Consider the following 18,345-nt stretch of genomic DNA (forward strand, 5'->3'; position numbering starts at 1 on the left):
GGTTCAAGCAATTCTCCTGCCTCAGCCTCCCCCTTTTCTTTAAAGAACAGGGATCCATTTAACACCAAAACATTTTGAAGTCCTCTCTCCCCACCCGTATCAGAGTTGTGCTTTCTGTGTCCATTCATTGAAGATATCCATAATGGTCCGGGCACGGTGTCTCACACCTGTAATCCCAGCACTTTGGAAGGCTGAGGCTGGTGGATCACCTGAAGTCAGGAGTTCAAGATCAGCCTGGCCAACATGGTGAAACCCTATCTCTACTAAAAATACAAAATTAGTCAGGCATGGTGGCGCACACCTGTAAACCCAGCTACTAGGGAGGCTGAGGCAGGAGAATTACTCGAACCCGGGAGGCAGAGGTTGCAGTGAGCCACACTTATAGGGGAAAATGGTGCCAAGATCGCACCACTGCACTCCAGCCTGGGCGACAGAGCAAGACTCTGTCTCAAAAAGAAAAAAAAATCCATAATGACCCAAACTACAAAGAATTCAATCATGCTTCAAAGTAATGATGCATTTAATTTCTCCAAACAGTATCTGCAAAGATTTGAAAAACAGTAGCCCATAAGCATGTAAGACATAGTGCTGATTCAGTCCGCTCAATTCTTGGTGCACAAGAGGTTGGTCAGACACCTAACAAAACTCTGTGGCTCACAGGTCTTCATAATCTTTGGTTTATGCCACTCATTTAATTTTTCACAGACATGTTTGATCTTCCCAAATAGGAAGTAGGTTACTTAAGATTACTCATGTAAGCCCACCCTCGGATACTCTGACAGTTTCAGGTGTCACTAAGGAGCATGAATAGTGACTTTAAATTCCAGTGCAACTGTCCCAGTCTGGTAAACTGACTCTGACAGGCCAGAGGCTCTCAGTGGTCTATTTTCTGACTACTAAAACAAAGAAAGCTAACAGACACCTGGATATGAAAAAAAAAAAACTTGTTCTTGTTTAGGTGCGGTGGCTCACATCTGTAATCCCAACACTTTGGGAGGCCGAGGCAGGTGGATCATGAGGTCAGGATATCAAGACCATCCTGGCTAACACGGTGAAACCCCATCTCTACCAAAAATATAACAAATTAGCCAGGTGTGGTGGTGGCCACCTGTGTTCCCAGCTTTTCAGGAGGCTGAAGCAGGAGAATTGCTTGAACCCGGGAGGCAGAGGTTGCAGCGAGCCGAGATTGTGCCACTGCACTCCAGCCTGGGCAACAGAGTAAGACTCTGTCTCAAAAAAAAAAAAAAAAAAAAAAAAACCTTGCTCTCTTAGCCAGGTACAGTAGCTCACACCTATAATCCCAGCACTTTGGGAGACTGAGGTGGGAGTGATCTCTTGAGGCCAGAAGTTCAAGGCCAGCCTGGGCAGTATAAAGAGCAAGACCCCATCTCTTAAAATTTATTTTTTAATTAGCAGGGCGTGGTGGCATGCACCTGTAGTCCCAACTACTTGGGAGGCTGAGGCAGGAGGATCGCTTGAGCCCAAAAGTTTGAGGCTGCAGTGAACTATAATTGCACCACTGCACTCCAGCCTGGGTGACAGAGTAAGACCCTGTCTCTACAAAAAGGAAAAAAGGAGAAAATTTGCCCTCATCATCATTTGCTTCCATAAGCACGACCTTCCCAGAATCAGCAGAAGTTCAGTCAGCCCCCCGGGTGTCTCCCTCCCTGCCGTGGCCCTTGGCAGCCCTCCACCCCACACCCTGCAGCCTCCTTCACCTGTTCCAGGCTGAGCTGGAGCTCAGCTGCAGAGTCTGCCGAGTTGCTTGGAATCGGGGAAGGTCGCTGAGCACGGGGGAGCTCATGAAGCGTGGTCTAGGCTTGCGGAAGGAGCCCATCTTGTGGAACTCGATGGGCAGAATGGGAGCGAAGCCGCGGGTCATAAGTCCTGGATACGGTTCAGCTTCACCTCTAGGATGGGAAGGTTCCAAATGCCCTCAGAAAGGGCTTCTCCTGGGGCTGCCTTCAGGCCCTCTGGCTTTCTTAGAACCACAAAGGTAGCCAACACCTGAAAAGAGAGGGCAGCTTTTATTGAGAACTCCTGGCCTGAGAACACCTATTAGAGGAAGTTGGTTGGGACTTTCCAGCCTAACTACCCCCTAAACAACTGCGAGATCTAGAAGGTTCCCATTCACAAGTTTATACAGGTATCTTTTTGGTTGTAACAGTGTGGCCACCCTCAAATGGGAAGACAGTGACAGTGGGGCCAGGCTAAGGCCAGTCCTGCAGAAAAATGATTTCTAAGCAGAGCTAGACTCTGGTTCCAACATGCACCCATCAGTTGGGGCACCGCCTGGGTTCCTGTGGCCCATGATGTTGTGTAGTAAGAGATGGATTTTTAAAAATATCTCAAGGAGGACACAAGAGCTCCTCATCCTGGCATTGATGACCTTCCAGATATGCCCTTACCACGCCAGTCTACGCGTATTGCTCAGTTTTCCTCAAATTATCAGTGTCTCGTCACTCAGGCACATCTCACCTTCCCTTACCTGCTGTTCCTTCCCTCATTTTATCAGGACACACTCACTGAGTGTTTGCTATTTAATAACCACTGTGACTTGTAGAACATCCAAAGATTTCCAAGACCAAATCCCTGACCTCAGGGGGATTCAGTCTATGGAGAAAATAACTGTCTTTTCAAGTATTCACTCATGCTATAAATACTTATTAAGCAGCTACTATGCACAGGCACTCAGGCACTGGGAGATATAAGATGGTTCCAGAGGCCATGGTGCCCTGCCCCGTGGAGCTTGCAACCAGCAGGCACTGTTCTGTGCCATGCATAGTCCTTCAAGCCCCACGCTTTTGCTCGTATCAACTGCTCCTCTTGCCCAGAATTCTCTTCCTTTTCCTCTCTGCTTATTTAAACCTACTAACCCTGCAGGGTTAAGTTCAAGAACACTGTCCCCTTGTCGCAGTTCTTGGGAGACTTCATGACTTCCTGGTTAAAGGCAGCGGCTGCAGGTTTGAGTCTGAACTTGGCCACTCCCAAGTTGTGTGACTTTGGACACACTGAATCTAAAGTCCTCAGCTGTTAGTAATGTCCACTTTCCAGGACTGGTGAGAGATGAAATGAGACCATGTGACATGCCCGGCAGCATGGCAGAGCCAAGGGCCTCAAGGACTGGCTATTTCCATTCAGATGAATTTCTGTCTTTCCTCAGTACCTTTGGACCCATAATTTCAGTCTCTTAGTCTTTAGTGACTCTAAAGTCTAAATGAATGACTTAAAAAGTGAGTTTTAGAGAATTCAGCAGAGTGAAGGACAAAAGGAAACACCATGAATCTCATAGTCACTTTTTACTTGGGGGTTTACTAGGTTTAGTCTGGAAGCATTTTCATGGCCATCTCTTACCAGCTAACTCTGTTATGTCCCAAAAACTAATGATGCAAGAAAAAGACATTCTAGCCTTAAGTCAACCTTCAGGCTGCCAGGGGAGAAAGTTTTGCAGCTCCAGCTGGTTAGCATTTGAAGAAGGGAGAACTGAAGTCTCACTTCCGAATCAGACATGCTGTTGTGGTCAGAAGAGCGAGTTAGGCCACTCAGATGGGCACAGAGGTAAGCCATCGAGAGGGCACGGGAGGTATTAGCAGCAGTCTGTAGGCAACAGGCACAGGAACAAGGAACTTGTAATACAAAGAGGCAGAAAAGAAGTGGCTTGTCCTGTCTCTTAACATTTTCTTTTTTAATTTTTTTTTGAGACAGAGTTTTGCTCTGTCACCCAGGCTGGAGTGCAGTGGCACGATCTTGGCTCACTGCAACCTCAACCTCCCGGGTTCAAGCAATTCCCTGCCTCAGCCTCCTTTTGGACCTGTAATTTCAGTCTCTTAGTTTTTAGTGACTCTGAAGTCTAAATGAATGACTTGAAAAGTGAGTTTTAGAGAATTCAGCAGAGTGAAGGACAAAAGGAAACGCCATGTAGCTGGGATTACAGGCGCCTGCCACCATGCCTAGATAATTTTTATATTTTTTTTAGTAGAGACGGGGTTTCACCATCTTGGCCAGGCTGATCTTGAACTCCTGACCTTGTGATCCACCCACCTCAGCCCCCCAAAGTGCTGGTATTACAGGTGTGACCCACTGTGCCTGGCTTAACATTTTTTTATCTTTTTTTTTTTTTAATGGAAAGCAGACTTATGTCCTGTTTTCTTATATAGTCTCTGCCCCTTCACCCCAGGCTCAGAATTTTAACAGTTTTGTTAAACTTTATCAACAGGCCTGTTAAGCTTCAGAAGGTCTCGGCAGCTTCATAAATGCCACTGCAACTTGGAAAGATCTACACAAATCAATAAATGAGGTGAAGAAGAAATAAAGCCACAGAAGGTCCTTCCGCATCCTTAAACCGGCTAGCTTTGGGGATTTAACTTGCCCAGTTAAGGTCACACTACTAAGACAGGATCCATTTCACTGCCCTTCTTCAAATGGGCCTGCTATGCAATTCACCTGTGTAATTACAGGATATTAACTCCCTTTATGAGGATCTTAAACTTGAGGTAATGGAGCTGCCTCTCATTCCATGGCACTGGTACGAGGAAGTAGAAAAGAGAACAGAATGGATCATCTCAGGTGTTTACCCACCACCTTCCTGCCAAAACACCCACTTCTCCAGGAGGCTGTGAGACACTGAGGATGACAGACTGGCTCCTGTCCCCTTTCACTTCTCAGATAGTGTCCCCAGGCCTCCTAGTCCAGCAAAGTGCCTGGGCAGCCGCTCTTAAATGAGGGTTATTTTCAGCCAAAAACTACGACTGTGGCTCTGGCAGCCTCAGATAAACTGCAGAGTCACACACGAGTTGCCACTGACTCATTTTTGTCCTCCCAAATCCGCCACTCTCAATCCTTACAGGTGAAGAGAATGTGAAGCTGTCTTTGTCTCCACCATTCCTACTTCGGGGCAGAGCCAAGAGACCTCCCCAGAGCACCGCAGGGAGGAAGGAGGAGGCCGTTGGGAGCACTGACAAGAGTGGCCTAAAGGGAAACGCTGATACACCCTGGGTTCACCTGCTACAGCGCTGACCCTGCAGGCACAGGCCTGTCCTGACCTAAACGTGACAAGTCAGAAAATGAGAGAACAGATGGGGCCTCGGAGTGGGGCCAATCCAGGTCCCATTTACAGGTGACAAAGGTACAGGAAAGAAGCAAAGAAACTCTTCCAAGGTCCTCAAGGCAGGAAGAGAGGCAGGACTGGTGAGAGCTGTTCTCCGACACCTGACTGAGCGCGTTCCCCAGCTCCAACCTAGGCCATTCTGCAAACCCGAAGACAGGCATTGGGCTTTATTCGCCTCTGTATTCTCAAGTCTAAGCTCACTGGTTTAAAAAAAGATGAAGGAAAAGATGAGAATTAAGAAGGCATCGGCTAGGCTGGGTGCAGTGGATCATGCCTGTAATCCCAGAACTTTGAGAAGCCAAGGCAGGCTGATCACCTGAGGTCAGGAGTTTGAGACCAGCCTGGCCAACATGGCAAAACCCTGTCTCTACTAAAAGTACAAAAATTAGCTGGGCATGGTGGTGCATGCCTGTAGTTCCAGCTACTCAGGAGGCTGAGGCAGAGGAATTGCTTAAACCCAAAAGGCAGGGGTTGCAGTAAGCTGAGATCGCACCACTGCACTCCAGCCTGGGTGACAGAGTGAGGCTTCTCTCTCTCTCAAAAAAAAGGAGGCATTGGCTACCTGGCTGACATGAAGCCAGGCATTGTTACAACACATAAACTTACTCAACCCTCACAAAATACCACTTGAACAACAGAGAAGTTAAGTAACCTACCCAAAGTCACACAGCTAATGAGGGACTGGTGCCTCATTCCCAGACCATTCCTGCTTTTCCATGCTACCAAACTCAGCAAGAAAACCAGAATTGAAGCTACCAAGTTAGGAACTAAATTTCTTATCAAAAGTTTAATCTCATGCCCCTGAGATAAATAAACTGGCATGAGCAACTCTGTGACCACATTTCATGGGGCAAGAGGATGGTGAGAAAGGATGGAAAGAGAAAGCACAGCTGCCTTAGTTAGATACCCACTCCCTACTAGCTGTGTGACCTTGATCAAGTTACTTGACCTCTCTGAGCCTTAAATTCCTCCCACATGAAATAACCCTGAGCGACTACCTCAGGGTTGGAGGAGGATTAAATGAGTAAATATTTGTCAAGCACTCAGAAGCGTACCTGGCAAATAAGTGCTACGTAAGGGCTCGTTAAATAAATAAAATCACATTGTGGTAGTTATTTCTAAATTGCCAAGCCATGATAGCAGTGGGGATACAACGACAGCCCCCTCTGCTTCTGGTGACCTCAGTAGCATCTGGAAACACTCCACTGAGGCGCAGGCACTGAGCCCACATCCTGGTCACAGGGCACTCACGCTTGCCTCCTTAGGCCTTTGATAACTTGTGACGTTATTTACTAACCCTTCACCTCTGTGTAGCAATTCCTTAGTGTGAAAGTGTTTTTCCACACGTGGTTGTGGTTCTAAGTCTTACCTCAGTCCTGTAAGGCAGATGGAGCAGACAGTCTGTCACAAATTAGGAAACTGAGGCCTGAGCAGGTGCCTGACCCGGCCAAGGCTAGAAAGCCGTCAGGTGAGGGACTCAGCCCCAGCTGGAAGCCTCCCAGCCTCATGCCTGGCTCACTGTTGTGCCTGCCAGGAGATTCCTTTTTTTCCTATATAATTTCAAAATATTTTCATTATGAAACATACTTTAAAAGTTTATACACACACAAACATACATTTTAAATAATAATAATAGGCCAGGCACAGTGGCTCACTCCTATAATCCCAGCACTCTGGGAGGCTGAGGCAGGATGATTGCTTCAGTCCAGGAGGTCAAGACCAGCCTGGGCAATGTAGTAAGACCCTGTCTCTACAAAAAATAAAAATAAATTCTTAAGGCACAGTAGTGTTTGCCCATATTCTTAGCTTCTCAAGAGGCTAAGGCAGGAGGATCACTTGAGCCCAGGAGTTCAAGGTTACGGTGAGCTCTGATCATGTCACTGCACTCCACCCTGAGCAACAGAGCAAAACCCTGCTTCTATTTTAAAAAACTAATAAATAATGATAATAAACTAGTACCTACTTAAGAAATAGGTTACCTTGGAAACTCTATGTGCTCCTATTTTTCTGATAATAGCATACTTGGTATATAAGCATTCACATAATTCTATAACATATATAGTGAAAGGCCTCTTTCTAGCCACTTAGTGTAGAGCAGATCTATCGTGCAGAACTTTGAGATGACAGAAATGCTCTCTATTTGTGCTGTCCAATATGGTAGCCACTAGCCATATATGGCTACTGAGAACTTGAAATGTGGTAGTGCAACTGAGGAACTGAATTTTAATTTTATTTAATTTTTAATAGCTGTACACATGTGCACATATACATTCTAATTAATATTCTAATAAGAATGAGTAATGTTTTTCTTATCTTTTTTTTTTTTTGAGATGGAGTCTCGCTCTGTCACCCAGGCTGGAGCACAGTGGTGCAATCTCAGCTCACTGCAACCTCCACCTTCTAGGTTCAAGCGATTCTCCTGCCTCAGCCTCCTTTGTAGCTGCGATTACAGTCATGCACCACCACGCCCAGCTAATTTTTGTATTTTTAGTAGAGACAGGGTTTCACCACCTTGGTCAGGCTGGTCTTGAACTCCTGACCGCATAATTCGCCCATCTCGGCCTCCCAAAGTGTTGGGATTACAAGTGTGAGCCACCGTGCCTGGCCCTCTTTCCTTTTAATAATACATCATGGCCATCTTCCCACATCACTACATATTGATCTACTTTATTATGTTAATATAGCTTGACTATTCCATTTAGGAGGTATTACATTTTATTTAACCAATCCCCTATGGGTAGATATTTAAGGAGTTTCCCCTTTTTTTGTTACTGTAAAGAATGAGCATATCTGTGGGTCTTAGGGGCAACATGACCATGACCCTACAAGAGTGCCTTCTCATCAGTGGAACTTCTGAATCAAAAGGCTCAAAAATTCTTAGTTATCACTCTAACACCCACCCCTATCACAGCCTAGAAATAGCATTGCAGAAAAGATATTGTGAAGTGTAATGTTTATAGCTCTGAAGGATGTACAGCCACAGGTGTGTATCACTTGGGGCTTTGAGGGAAGATAAACCCTAAAATCAGTGATCACTCTGCCATTCACTCACTGTGGTAGGCAGAAAAAACATCTCCCCACCCTCCACAAAGATACATTCACTTGTCATCAAAACCTGTGAATATTACCTTACATGGCAAAAGATGAGATAAGAATCTTGAGAAGAGAAGCTGGTCCTGGATTATCCAGGTGGGCCATAAATGAAATCATGTGTGTCCTTACAAAGGGGATGCAGAAGGTACTAGAGACAGAAGAGGAGAAGACCCAGACACACGTTGAGAAGAAGGTGTTGTGAAGACAGAGGCAGAGACCGGAGTGATGCAGCCACGGGAGCTGGACGAGAAAAGAAACAGATTCTCCCCTAGAGGGAGTACAGCCCTGCCCCACCTTAATTCTGCACTTTAGCCTCTAGGACCGTGACAGAATAAATTTCTGGTGTTTGAAGCCATGAAAGCTGTGGTCATTTGTTATAGCAGCCACAAGAAACTAATAAACTCACTGTGTGACCTTGGACACCTCTGAGCTGCACCTTCTACATCTGAAAAGTGGAAACAGGAAGAGTTACCTTGGAGAGTTGTGATGACCAGAAAGATTTTCTATGAAGTACTTTGCATGGTTCCTGGAACTGTACAGGTGCTAGTCACAGGTGCAGTGGAGGTTGAGAGAAAAGGCACCTGAGTCAGGCTGGTGTCATCACTTCCTGTAGGGCATTGAGCAGGCAATTTAGGATTTGCAAGCGATTGGATGAGGTGACTCAAGTAGGGCTTAGAATTCTCCTTGAACACAGCAAGTGCTTGATAAGTGCTACCTATGGTTTCTTTTTTTTTTTTTTTTTTTTTTTGAAAGAAAGAAAGAAAGAAAGAGAATAAAGAAGAGGAGGAAAAAGGAAGAGAAAGAGAGAGAGAGAATGGGAGTATTGCTTTCTTGCCCAGGCTAGAATGCAGTTTAGTAATGGGTATTGAAAACCTCTTTTATACCAATAATTATACTTGATGTAAACAGGAAGGAATAAGGGAAGAAAATAACAAACGAGGAGCCAACCAATATTTCATTTAAACCTATGAAATGCTATGCGATTACTGAGGAGTGATTTACTTCCAATTATGTAGTCACTTTTGGAATATATGTGAGGTGGTAATGTGTGTTTTGTGTATTTGAAGTGGAGAGTTCTATAAATGTTTATTAAGTTTACTTGTTCCAGGTCTGAGTTCAAGTCCTAAATGTCCTTGTTAATTTTCTGTCTCGTTGATCTATAAAATCGTTAGCTCTTCTTGTTACATTGATCCTTTTGCCATTATATAATGTCCTTCTTTGCCTCTTTTGCTCTTTGTTGCTTTAAAGTCTACTTTATCAGAGGTGAGAATTGCATCTCCTGCTTTTTGCTTATTTGTTTATTTTTACTCTCTGATTGGTTGATAAATCTTCCTCCTTCTCTTTGTTTTGAGTCTTTGTGTATCGTTGCATGTGAGATGGGTCTGGATGCAGCATACCAATGGGTTTTGGCTTTTTATCCGGTTAGAATATATATAACTTTAATACTGGCATTTGATGCTAGCTGGCTGTTTTGCCCATTAGTTAGTGTAAATTTTTCGTTGTGTTGATGTTCTTTTCTTTTTGATATATTTTTGGAAAGGCTGATATTGGTTGTTCCTTTATATGTATAGTGCTTCTTTCAGAAGCTCTTGTAAAGCAGGCCTGGTGGTGGTGAACTCTCTAAGTACTTGTTTGTTCGCAAAGGATTTAATTTTTCCTTCGATTATAAAGCTTAGTTTGGCTGGATAGGAAATTCTGGGTTGAAAGTTCTTTTCTTTAAGGATGTTAAATATTGGTCCCCACTCTTTTCTGGCTTGTAGGGTTTCTGCTGAGAGATCTGCTGTAAGTCTGATAGGTTTCCCTTTATGGGTAACCTGACCTTTCTCTCTGACTGCCCTTAGTATTTTCTCCTTCATTTCAACCCTAATAAATCCGGCAATTATGTGCCTTGGGGTTGGTCTTCTTGAAGAATATCTTTGTGGTGTTCTCTGTATTACCTGGAGTTGAATATTACCCTGCCTTGCCAGGTTGGGAAAGTTTTCCTGAATGATATCCTGAAGAGTATTTTCCAACTTGGATTCATTCTCTTCGTCACATTCAGGTACACCTATCAAACGTAAATTAGGTCTTTTCACATAGTCCCATATTTCCTGGAGACTTTGCTCATTCCTTTTCATCCTTTTTTCTCCAATCTTGTCTTCTCGTTTCATTTCACTGAGCTGGTTCTTGACTTCTGATATCCTTTCTTCTACTTGATCAATTCGACTGTTTAAACTTGTGCATGCTTCGCGAAGTTCTCGTGTTGTGTTTTTCAGCTCCATCAACTCACTTATATTCCTCTCTAAATTGTCCATTCTCGTTAACATTTCGTCAAACCTTTTTTCAAGGTTCTTAGTTTCTTTGCATTGGGTTAGAACAAGTTCTTTTAATTCACAGAAGTTTCTTATCACCCATGTTTTGAAACGTGCTTCTGTTATTGGAACACACTAGTAATCTATTAAGCCTTGTTCCGTTACTGATGAGGAATTGCGATCCCCTGTAGAGGGAGAGGCATTCTGATTTTGAGTATTCTCTGCCTTTTTATGCTGATTTCTTCCCTTCATTATATATTTATCCGTCTGTTGTCTTTGTAATTACCGACTTTCTAACTAGGTCTCTGAGCAGACGTCAAACTTGTTGATTCCCAGCGCCGAAATCTGAGCAATCCACTGCACCGGCCAAAATAGTGGTGTTAAGATTGATGGTGCTTTTCTGCCCGGGAATCTCCAGACTCTGCACCAAAAACTGGTGCGCTAAGGCACCAGCAAAACCGCCGTGCCAGCCACAAGAGTCACCCTGGCGACATGTGGGGCTCCTCTGCTGGGAATCTCCTGGTCTGTGAGCAACAAATATTCATCTGAAAGTGTGGCGTCCTCTCGTTCTCTGCACTTTCACTGGGAACTATGAGCCCGAGCTGCTAGTGATCAGCCATCTTGGATCTCTCTCCCCTATGGTTTCTTTTATGGCCTCCATTACTACTACCCCTGTATTAGCCTGTTCAAACTATTACAAAACAAAAGAAAACACCCTGCATGGCTTGCACAACAGAAATTAATTAATTTTCTTGCAGTTCTGGAGGCTAGAAGTCCAAGATCAAGGTGTCAACAGGATTGATTTCTTTTGAGGTTTCTCTCCTTGGTTTACAGATGGTTGCCTTGTAGCCATGCCCTCACATGATCTTTCCTCTGTGTACTCATGGCCTTGATGTTTCTCTTTATGTCCAAATTGCCTCTTTTAAGACACACATGCAAAAATGGAAAGACATTCCACGTTCACAGAATGAAAGAATCAATATTGCTAAAATATCTGTACAATCTAAAGCAATCTATGGATTGAATGCACCACAACCAAAACACTAATGACATTCTTCACAGAAATGGAAAAAAAATTCTAAAATTTATATGGAACCACAAAAGACCCAGAATAGCCAAAGTCTTCCAGAGCAAAAAGAACAAAACTGGAGGAATCATACTACCTGACTTCAAGTTATACTACAGAGCTGTAGTAACTAAAATAGCATGGTACTGGCATAAAAACAGATATGCAGGTTAATGGAGAAGAATAGAGAACCCAGAAACAAATCCATGCATTTATAGTGAACTCATTTTTGACCAAGGTGCCAAGAACATACATTGAGGAAAGGATAGTTTCTTCAATAAATGGTGCTGGGAAAACTGGATATTCATATGCAGAAGAATGAAACTAGACCTCTGTCTTATATATAAAAATCAAATCAAAATAGGTTGAAGACTTAAACCTAAGACCTTATACTATGAAACTACTAAAAGAAAGCATTAGGGAAACTCTCCAGGACATTGGACTGGGCAAAGATTTCTTGAGTAATACCCCTCAAGCACAGGAAACCAGAGCAAAAATGAACAAATTAGATAGCATTGAGTTAAAAAGCTTCTGTACAGCAGAAGGTACAAATCAACAAAGTGAAGAGACAATCCATAGAATGGGAGAAAATATTTGCAAACTATCCTTCTGATAAGGAATTAATAACCAGAACATATAAGCTCAAACAATGCTATAGGAAAGAAATATAATAATCTGATTTGAAAATGGGCAAAATATCTGAATAGACATTTCTCAAAAGAAGACCTACAAATGGCAAACAGGTATATGAAAAGATGTGCAACATCATTTGATGTGGGTTCATTCTGTGTCTCCACCCAAATCTCATGTCGAATTATAATCCCTGCCAGGTGCGGTGGCATGTGCCTGTAGTCCCAGCTACTCGGGAGGCTGAGGTGGGAGGATTGCTTGTGCCCAGGAGTTCTGGGCTATAGTGCGCTATGCCGATCGGGTGTCTGCACTAAGTTTGGCATCAATATGGTGACCTCCCGGGAGTGGGGGACCACCAGGTTGCCTATGGAGGGGTGAAACGGCCCAGGTTGGAAACGGAGCAGGTCAAAGCTCCCGTGCTGATCAGTAGTGGGATCGCGCCTGCAAATAGCCACTGCACTCCAGCTTGGGCAACATAGCAAGATTCTGTCTCTTTAAAAATAAATAAATAAATAATAAAAAAAAAATTTTAAAGAATTATAATCCCCATGTGTCAGGAGAGCGACCTGGTGGGAGGTAACTGGATCATGGGGCAGCTTCCTCCACGCTGTTCTCATGAAAGTGAGTGAGTTCTCACAAGATCTGATGGTTTTAAAGAGTGTGGCGGTTCCCCCATCGCTCTCTCTCTCCCTCCTGCCCACCATGTTTCCCCTTTATCTTCCACCATAATTATAAGTTTCCTGAGGCCTCCCTAGCCATGCAGAACTGTGAGTCAATTAAAACTCTTTTCTTTATAAATTACCCAGTCTCAGGTAGTTCTTTACAGCAGTGTGAAAATGGACTAATACATCATTGATCGTCAGAGAAATGCAAATCAAAACTACAATAAGATATCATCTCACCCCAATTAAAAAGGCTTTTATACAAAAGACAGGCAACAGCAAATGCTGGTGAGGATGTGGAGAAAAGGGAACCTTCATATCCTGTTGGTGGGAACGTAAATTAGTGCAACCACTATAGAGAACAGTTTGGAGGTTCCTCAAAAAACAAAAAATAGAGCTACCATATGATTCAGCAATCTCACTGCTGATTATATACCCAAAAGAAAGGAAATCAGAATACGAAAGAAATTTCTGCAATCCCATGTTTATTGCAGCACTATTCACAATAGCCAAGATCTGTAAGCAATCTAAGTGTCCATCAACAGATTAATGGATAAAGAAAATATGGTATGTATACACAATGGAGTATTATTCATCCATAAAAAAAGAATGAGATCCTGTCATTTGCATCAACAAGGATGGAACTGGATATCATTATGTTAAGTGAAATAAGCCAGGCACAGAACGACAAACTTCACAAGTTCTCATTTATTTGTGGTAGCAATTGAAATGATTGAACCCATGGAGATAGGAAAATAATGGTTACTAGAGACTGGGAAGGGGTAGTGGTGGTGGGAGGGAGGGGGAATGTCAAATGAGTACAAAAATATAGTTAGATAAAATTAACAAGATCTTGTATGTGATAGCACAATAGGGTGACTATAGTCAACTCTATTTTGAAATAACTGAGAGTATAATTGGAATGTTTGTAACACAAAGAAAGGAGAAATGCTTGAAGTGATGGATACCTCACTTACCCTGATGTGATTATTATGCATTGAATGGCTGTATCAAAATATCTCATGTACCCCATAAATACAAACACTAAGTACTTACAAAAAATTAAAAATTAAAAGAAATGTTCTATACCCAATGTCCTGAGTTAGAGAAACTAGAATTTTGGTCCATATTTCTTTCTGAAGGACCAATGTCATTTGCATTTAGAAAAATTCCTTTCAAAAGCAACTTAGAAGTTTTGGTGCTGAAAGGGTTCACTTCAGTTATCTGGAAAGCCCAGGCCCTGGGGCCAGGAAATTCGGTGGTGGTGACAGGGTTACTGGAAGGTATCACTGGTCTTGTTAACAATCACCTCACATAGGTTTCTTCAAAAACTTCCATGATGTGTTTCTTGGAAAAAAAGGATGTGTCATCTCACTCTCTCCTCACAGCTGCCACAGCCAGGGCATGGAGATGGGGCACAGCCCTGCCTGCTGGGGCCGTGGGTAGAGGAGGATGCTGCACTTTGTGGAAAATGCAAATGAATTCCACTAGGGCTCCAACCTTTGACTCTGAAAAGGGAAGTAGAATCATGGCCCAACAACTTAAAATAAAGAAGTGGGTGGCTTATAATAACTCTGACGCTTCCAGGAAAAAGCCATTCTGAGTGTAAATAACAAAGAAGTCAAAGAAAACAGCCATGCCATCTGATGTGACTGCCTGGAAAACGAAGAGACACTAGTTCCCAGGGAAACAAGAGAGATGGCCTCTTTTACACATAACCCTCAGAAGCTTCTGCAGTCAGAAAGCCCAGCATGCAAATCCTTCCCTGGGCCATGAACACAGGAATGACCCAGTGTCCTTCCACACCACCAGGATTTAGATAATGATCGGTCCAACTCAACCGAGCCATTCTCTCATTACAGTCAGAATGGTCTTTTTAATGACAAGCTTGATGATCATGATAGCACCATTTACTGACTGCCAACTGTGTGGCAGGCCCTTGACATGTATTATCTCAGAATTTTAAAAATGAACTTAGAGGGTCTTGGCTTTTAGTGAGATAGAACAGAAAATATCAGAATGCATCACATTTGGGGAAAACAAATGTATTCATGTTTACTGGGTTAAAATGCATCGTGTATTTCATACATCATATGGCACTTGAAATTACATGAAAGCACCTGCTTGTTTGGAAGCATCTGTGTCTGACCTGACACGCACCAGGAGGTAGATGCTATTACCAGCCCCAGCTTACAGAGAAGCAAATGGAGGAGCTGAGTGTTTAACTTGTCTAAGGTCACACAGCTTATGAGAAAGGATGCTGGGACTAGAATCCAACAGTTCATAGCCCACAACGCTATGTCACTCTTTGCTGCAATGCCTTCAAATGTTCCCGACAAGTCTTAGAATAAATTCACAAACTCCATCCTCGCAGCCTCACTTCTCACCACTCTGCAGTTCCACTCACTGGCATTCCTTCGTGTCTTCCACCAGCACCTGCTCTGCCCCGCCCCAGGATTGTTCTGTGTGCTGCGGCTTCTATGTGAAATATTTCCCATCCAATTGTCCAGATTCGAACCTGCACCCCTTTTATAGCCCACCTTCACTTGCTCAGATCCACCCTCCTTTCTCCTCACCCCGATTAGGTTCCATGACCCCAGAGAGCACCCTCCCCACCTCCTTTGTAGTCTTGTCATAATCTGCCTAAATAAATAACTACAGAATTATTTGTTATGGCTTTGTGAGGCCCATAAGGGCAGGCACTATGTCATGTTCTCAGGTACATCCCCAGGGCTTAGCACAGGGCTGAGTGAAACAGGAATTCCATAGATATTATGTGAATGAGTAAATGAGCTGCCTGTGTGTGAGGCATCATTGCTGAGATACAGGAATCGTAGGCAGGTGTCGGCTCAGAATACCAACATTTAAAATTACATGGGCATTTTGGGAGACCAAGGAGGGTGGATCACCTGAGGTCAGGAGTTCGAGATCAGCCTGGCCAACATGATGAAACCCCGTCTCTACTAAAAATACAAAAATTCGCTGGATGTGGTGGCAGGCGCCTGTAATCCCAGCTACTCAGGAGGCTGAGGCAGGAGAATTGCTTGAACCCAGGAGGCAGAAATTGCAGTGAGCCAAGATCGTGCCATTGCATTCCGGCCTGGGTGACAAGAGTGAACCTATTCTCAAAAACAAAAAGAAATTACATGGGCTTCACTATGTGTAAACAACATGGTATTGAAATCTGACTAACTTGGCTTCAAATCCAGCTCCTACAGCTTATTAGCTGGGTGACTTGCGGACATTCCTCATATGTTCTGAATTTCAGTGTCTTTGTCTGTCAAATGGTTGTAATGCTCATGTGCATGTTGTTAAGATGAAAATGAGATAACCTAGATCATGGCTTGACCCTGAGAAGGGGCCCAAAAAGCTATAATGAGTATTAGTATTTTTATACAACATTGCGTTCTTCACAAAACCCTCTTAGGCTTCAGAAGGTGATGGGTGGTGGGGTTGGGGGAGACAGGCACACACATCACTGGAGGGAGAGCAGTCTGAATTAACCGCTGCGGAGGGAAATGTGACAAGATCTACCAAAGTGGCAAGGACCATACCCTCTGACCCAGCAATTCTATTTCCAAGAATTTTATTCAAGGCATGTCAAGTGGCTTATGTAACATGAGTTTTTGCCGCAGCCTTCTTTATAACAGCAATGAGTTGGAAATAACCTAAGTGCTCACCAACAGGGAAGTGGCCATATGTAAACTGTGGTGTCCCATATACTAGAACACGACACAGCTCTAAGAAAGAGCCGACCTTGAATGAAAGAAAGGTTAAACACAGAGCCACGTGTACATTATGCTACCATCTATGTAAAAAAGATAAAAAAGAGCATTTACACTTTTCATTGCTTGTGCATAAAATGTCTCTGGAAGGGCAAACCAGCAAATCAGATAACACTAGTTTCCCCCAGGGCAAAGAGCTGGGTAGCAGGGACAGAGTAGGGAAGTCTTTCTCTGTAAGCCCTTTTGGACTTTTTGAATTTAGAAACATGAAAATGCATTACTTCTTCAAATAAGTAAGTATAAAGACAACAGTGACTCCCCTAACCTCCTTTCTCCAAAAGGAAGAGAAAAAATAAAGGTCATATGATTTCTTCAAAGTCACCCAGCAGTTAGGAGGAAGTCAGGATTCAGCTTCTGATCCCAAGCTGGGCTCCAGCAATTACAGTTTATTCATTTGACACAAATTTATTGCTTCAGCACTTATTCCACACTAGGAGTGACCCTGTGCAGGAAGATATGGGCTAGCAAATAAACACTGGTAGGAAAAGTAGATGACAGGAAGAACCAGTTTATTTTCTTTTTTTCTGCACTGTGCATCACAAATGGGCCAAAGGGCCAGGCTGAGACCAGGTCAGTGAGTGAGGTAGGTGTGGACAGTAAGCTGGTTTCACTACCAGCACCTGCCCTGGCTAAAGGAGGCAGCCACTACTCAATCCGACCTGGGTTTGCCATCTTAGGATATTCAAGCCCAGTTTTGCCAGATCTGATTTTTCCCAGAGAAGCCAAAAATCCAATTTTTAAAAAATGTGAAATCACTGGATTTGTAAGTGTTGGCAACTAATTCACCAGGTCAGCCAGCACTTTGAAGGCCAAAGACGTAGGTTTGTGATCTTTATTCTACCCCATCACAGCTACGACCTCCAGCCTTCTCAGACCTTTCACGCAGCGCCTAAGCCAGGTGTAAGGTAAGCCTGCACTCATCAGTCCCTGTGGATTCGGGCAAGTCACTTCACTTCTCTGGGTCTGATGACTCACCAGTTAATTAACAGTTTGGCCCAGCTGATGACCACGATGATCTTTCACCATCTCTGGCTGTGCATTCGGCCCCTACCCTGGGAGCCATACATACTGGAAGTTTTTGAGAGAGGAGGCAGGGGCTGATACCCTAACACAACATAAACTCAGAACCATCCCTCAGCCAATGTTTGAACTCCCACCTAGACCATCATCTAATTCACCAGCTTCTTAACTAAGCAGTGTTTTATCTTGTCTTATCTCACTCTCAGCCCATCACTGATTTCTCTATGAACCTTTATGTATGACATACTCCCCTACGTATTATATACACACCCAGATACAGGGTAAGCCAGCAGCACCCAAGGTATTGCTAAAGGAAACACAGAGAAAGCAGAACCCTTTAAGCCAGTGTAGGAGACTAGATCCGGCCCCATACCTGCCTCTGCGCCAGCCCACTGGATAGAAACCAGGTCACAAGTAGATTTTCAAAAGTGGTGGGGCCATTTGGTCAAATCAATTGTCTACCATGACTATTTTATTATGATTATGACTGCTGATTAGAATAATATTAACTATCATCAGAGGCTGGCCATGATGGTCAGGACTATGTTAAACCTCTATTTGCATCTATTACCTCAATTAATTTCTACTCTAAACCAATGAGGTAGGTTTCATTAGGCTCATTTTGCAGATGAAGCATAGGGATTCACTTTCCCAAAGGCAGAAGACTAGGAAGAGGGACCAAGAGGCAAAT

General features: G+C 43.6%; 1 protein-coding gene across 9 annotated transcripts in view; it reads right to left on the bottom strand.

Annotated features, from left to right (window-relative positions):
• Positions 1-18,345, bottom strand: part of PRR5L (proline rich 5 like) — a 170,955-nt gene that overhangs the window by 63,347 nt on the left and 89,263 nt on the right. For all 9 annotated transcript variants that reach the window (XM_021665470.2, XM_021665467.2, XM_021665466.2 and 6 more), the window contains one exon: positions 1,719-2,007. In XM_021665470.2, coding sequence (XP_021521145.1) covers positions 1,719-1,882 — 164 coding nt within the window. In that variant the 5' untranslated portion in view covers positions 1,883-2,007. The remainder of the gene's footprint in view (positions 1-1,718; positions 2,008-18,345) is intronic.

This window comes from Aotus nancymaae, unplaced genomic scaffold, assembly GCF_030222135.1.
Source record: "Aotus nancymaae isolate 86718 unplaced genomic scaffold, 86718_ANA_hifiasm-v0.15.2.pri h1tg000059l, whole genome shotgun sequence".
Classification (NCBI taxonomy): Eukaryota; Metazoa; Chordata; class Mammalia; order Primates; family Aotidae; genus Aotus; species Aotus nancymaae.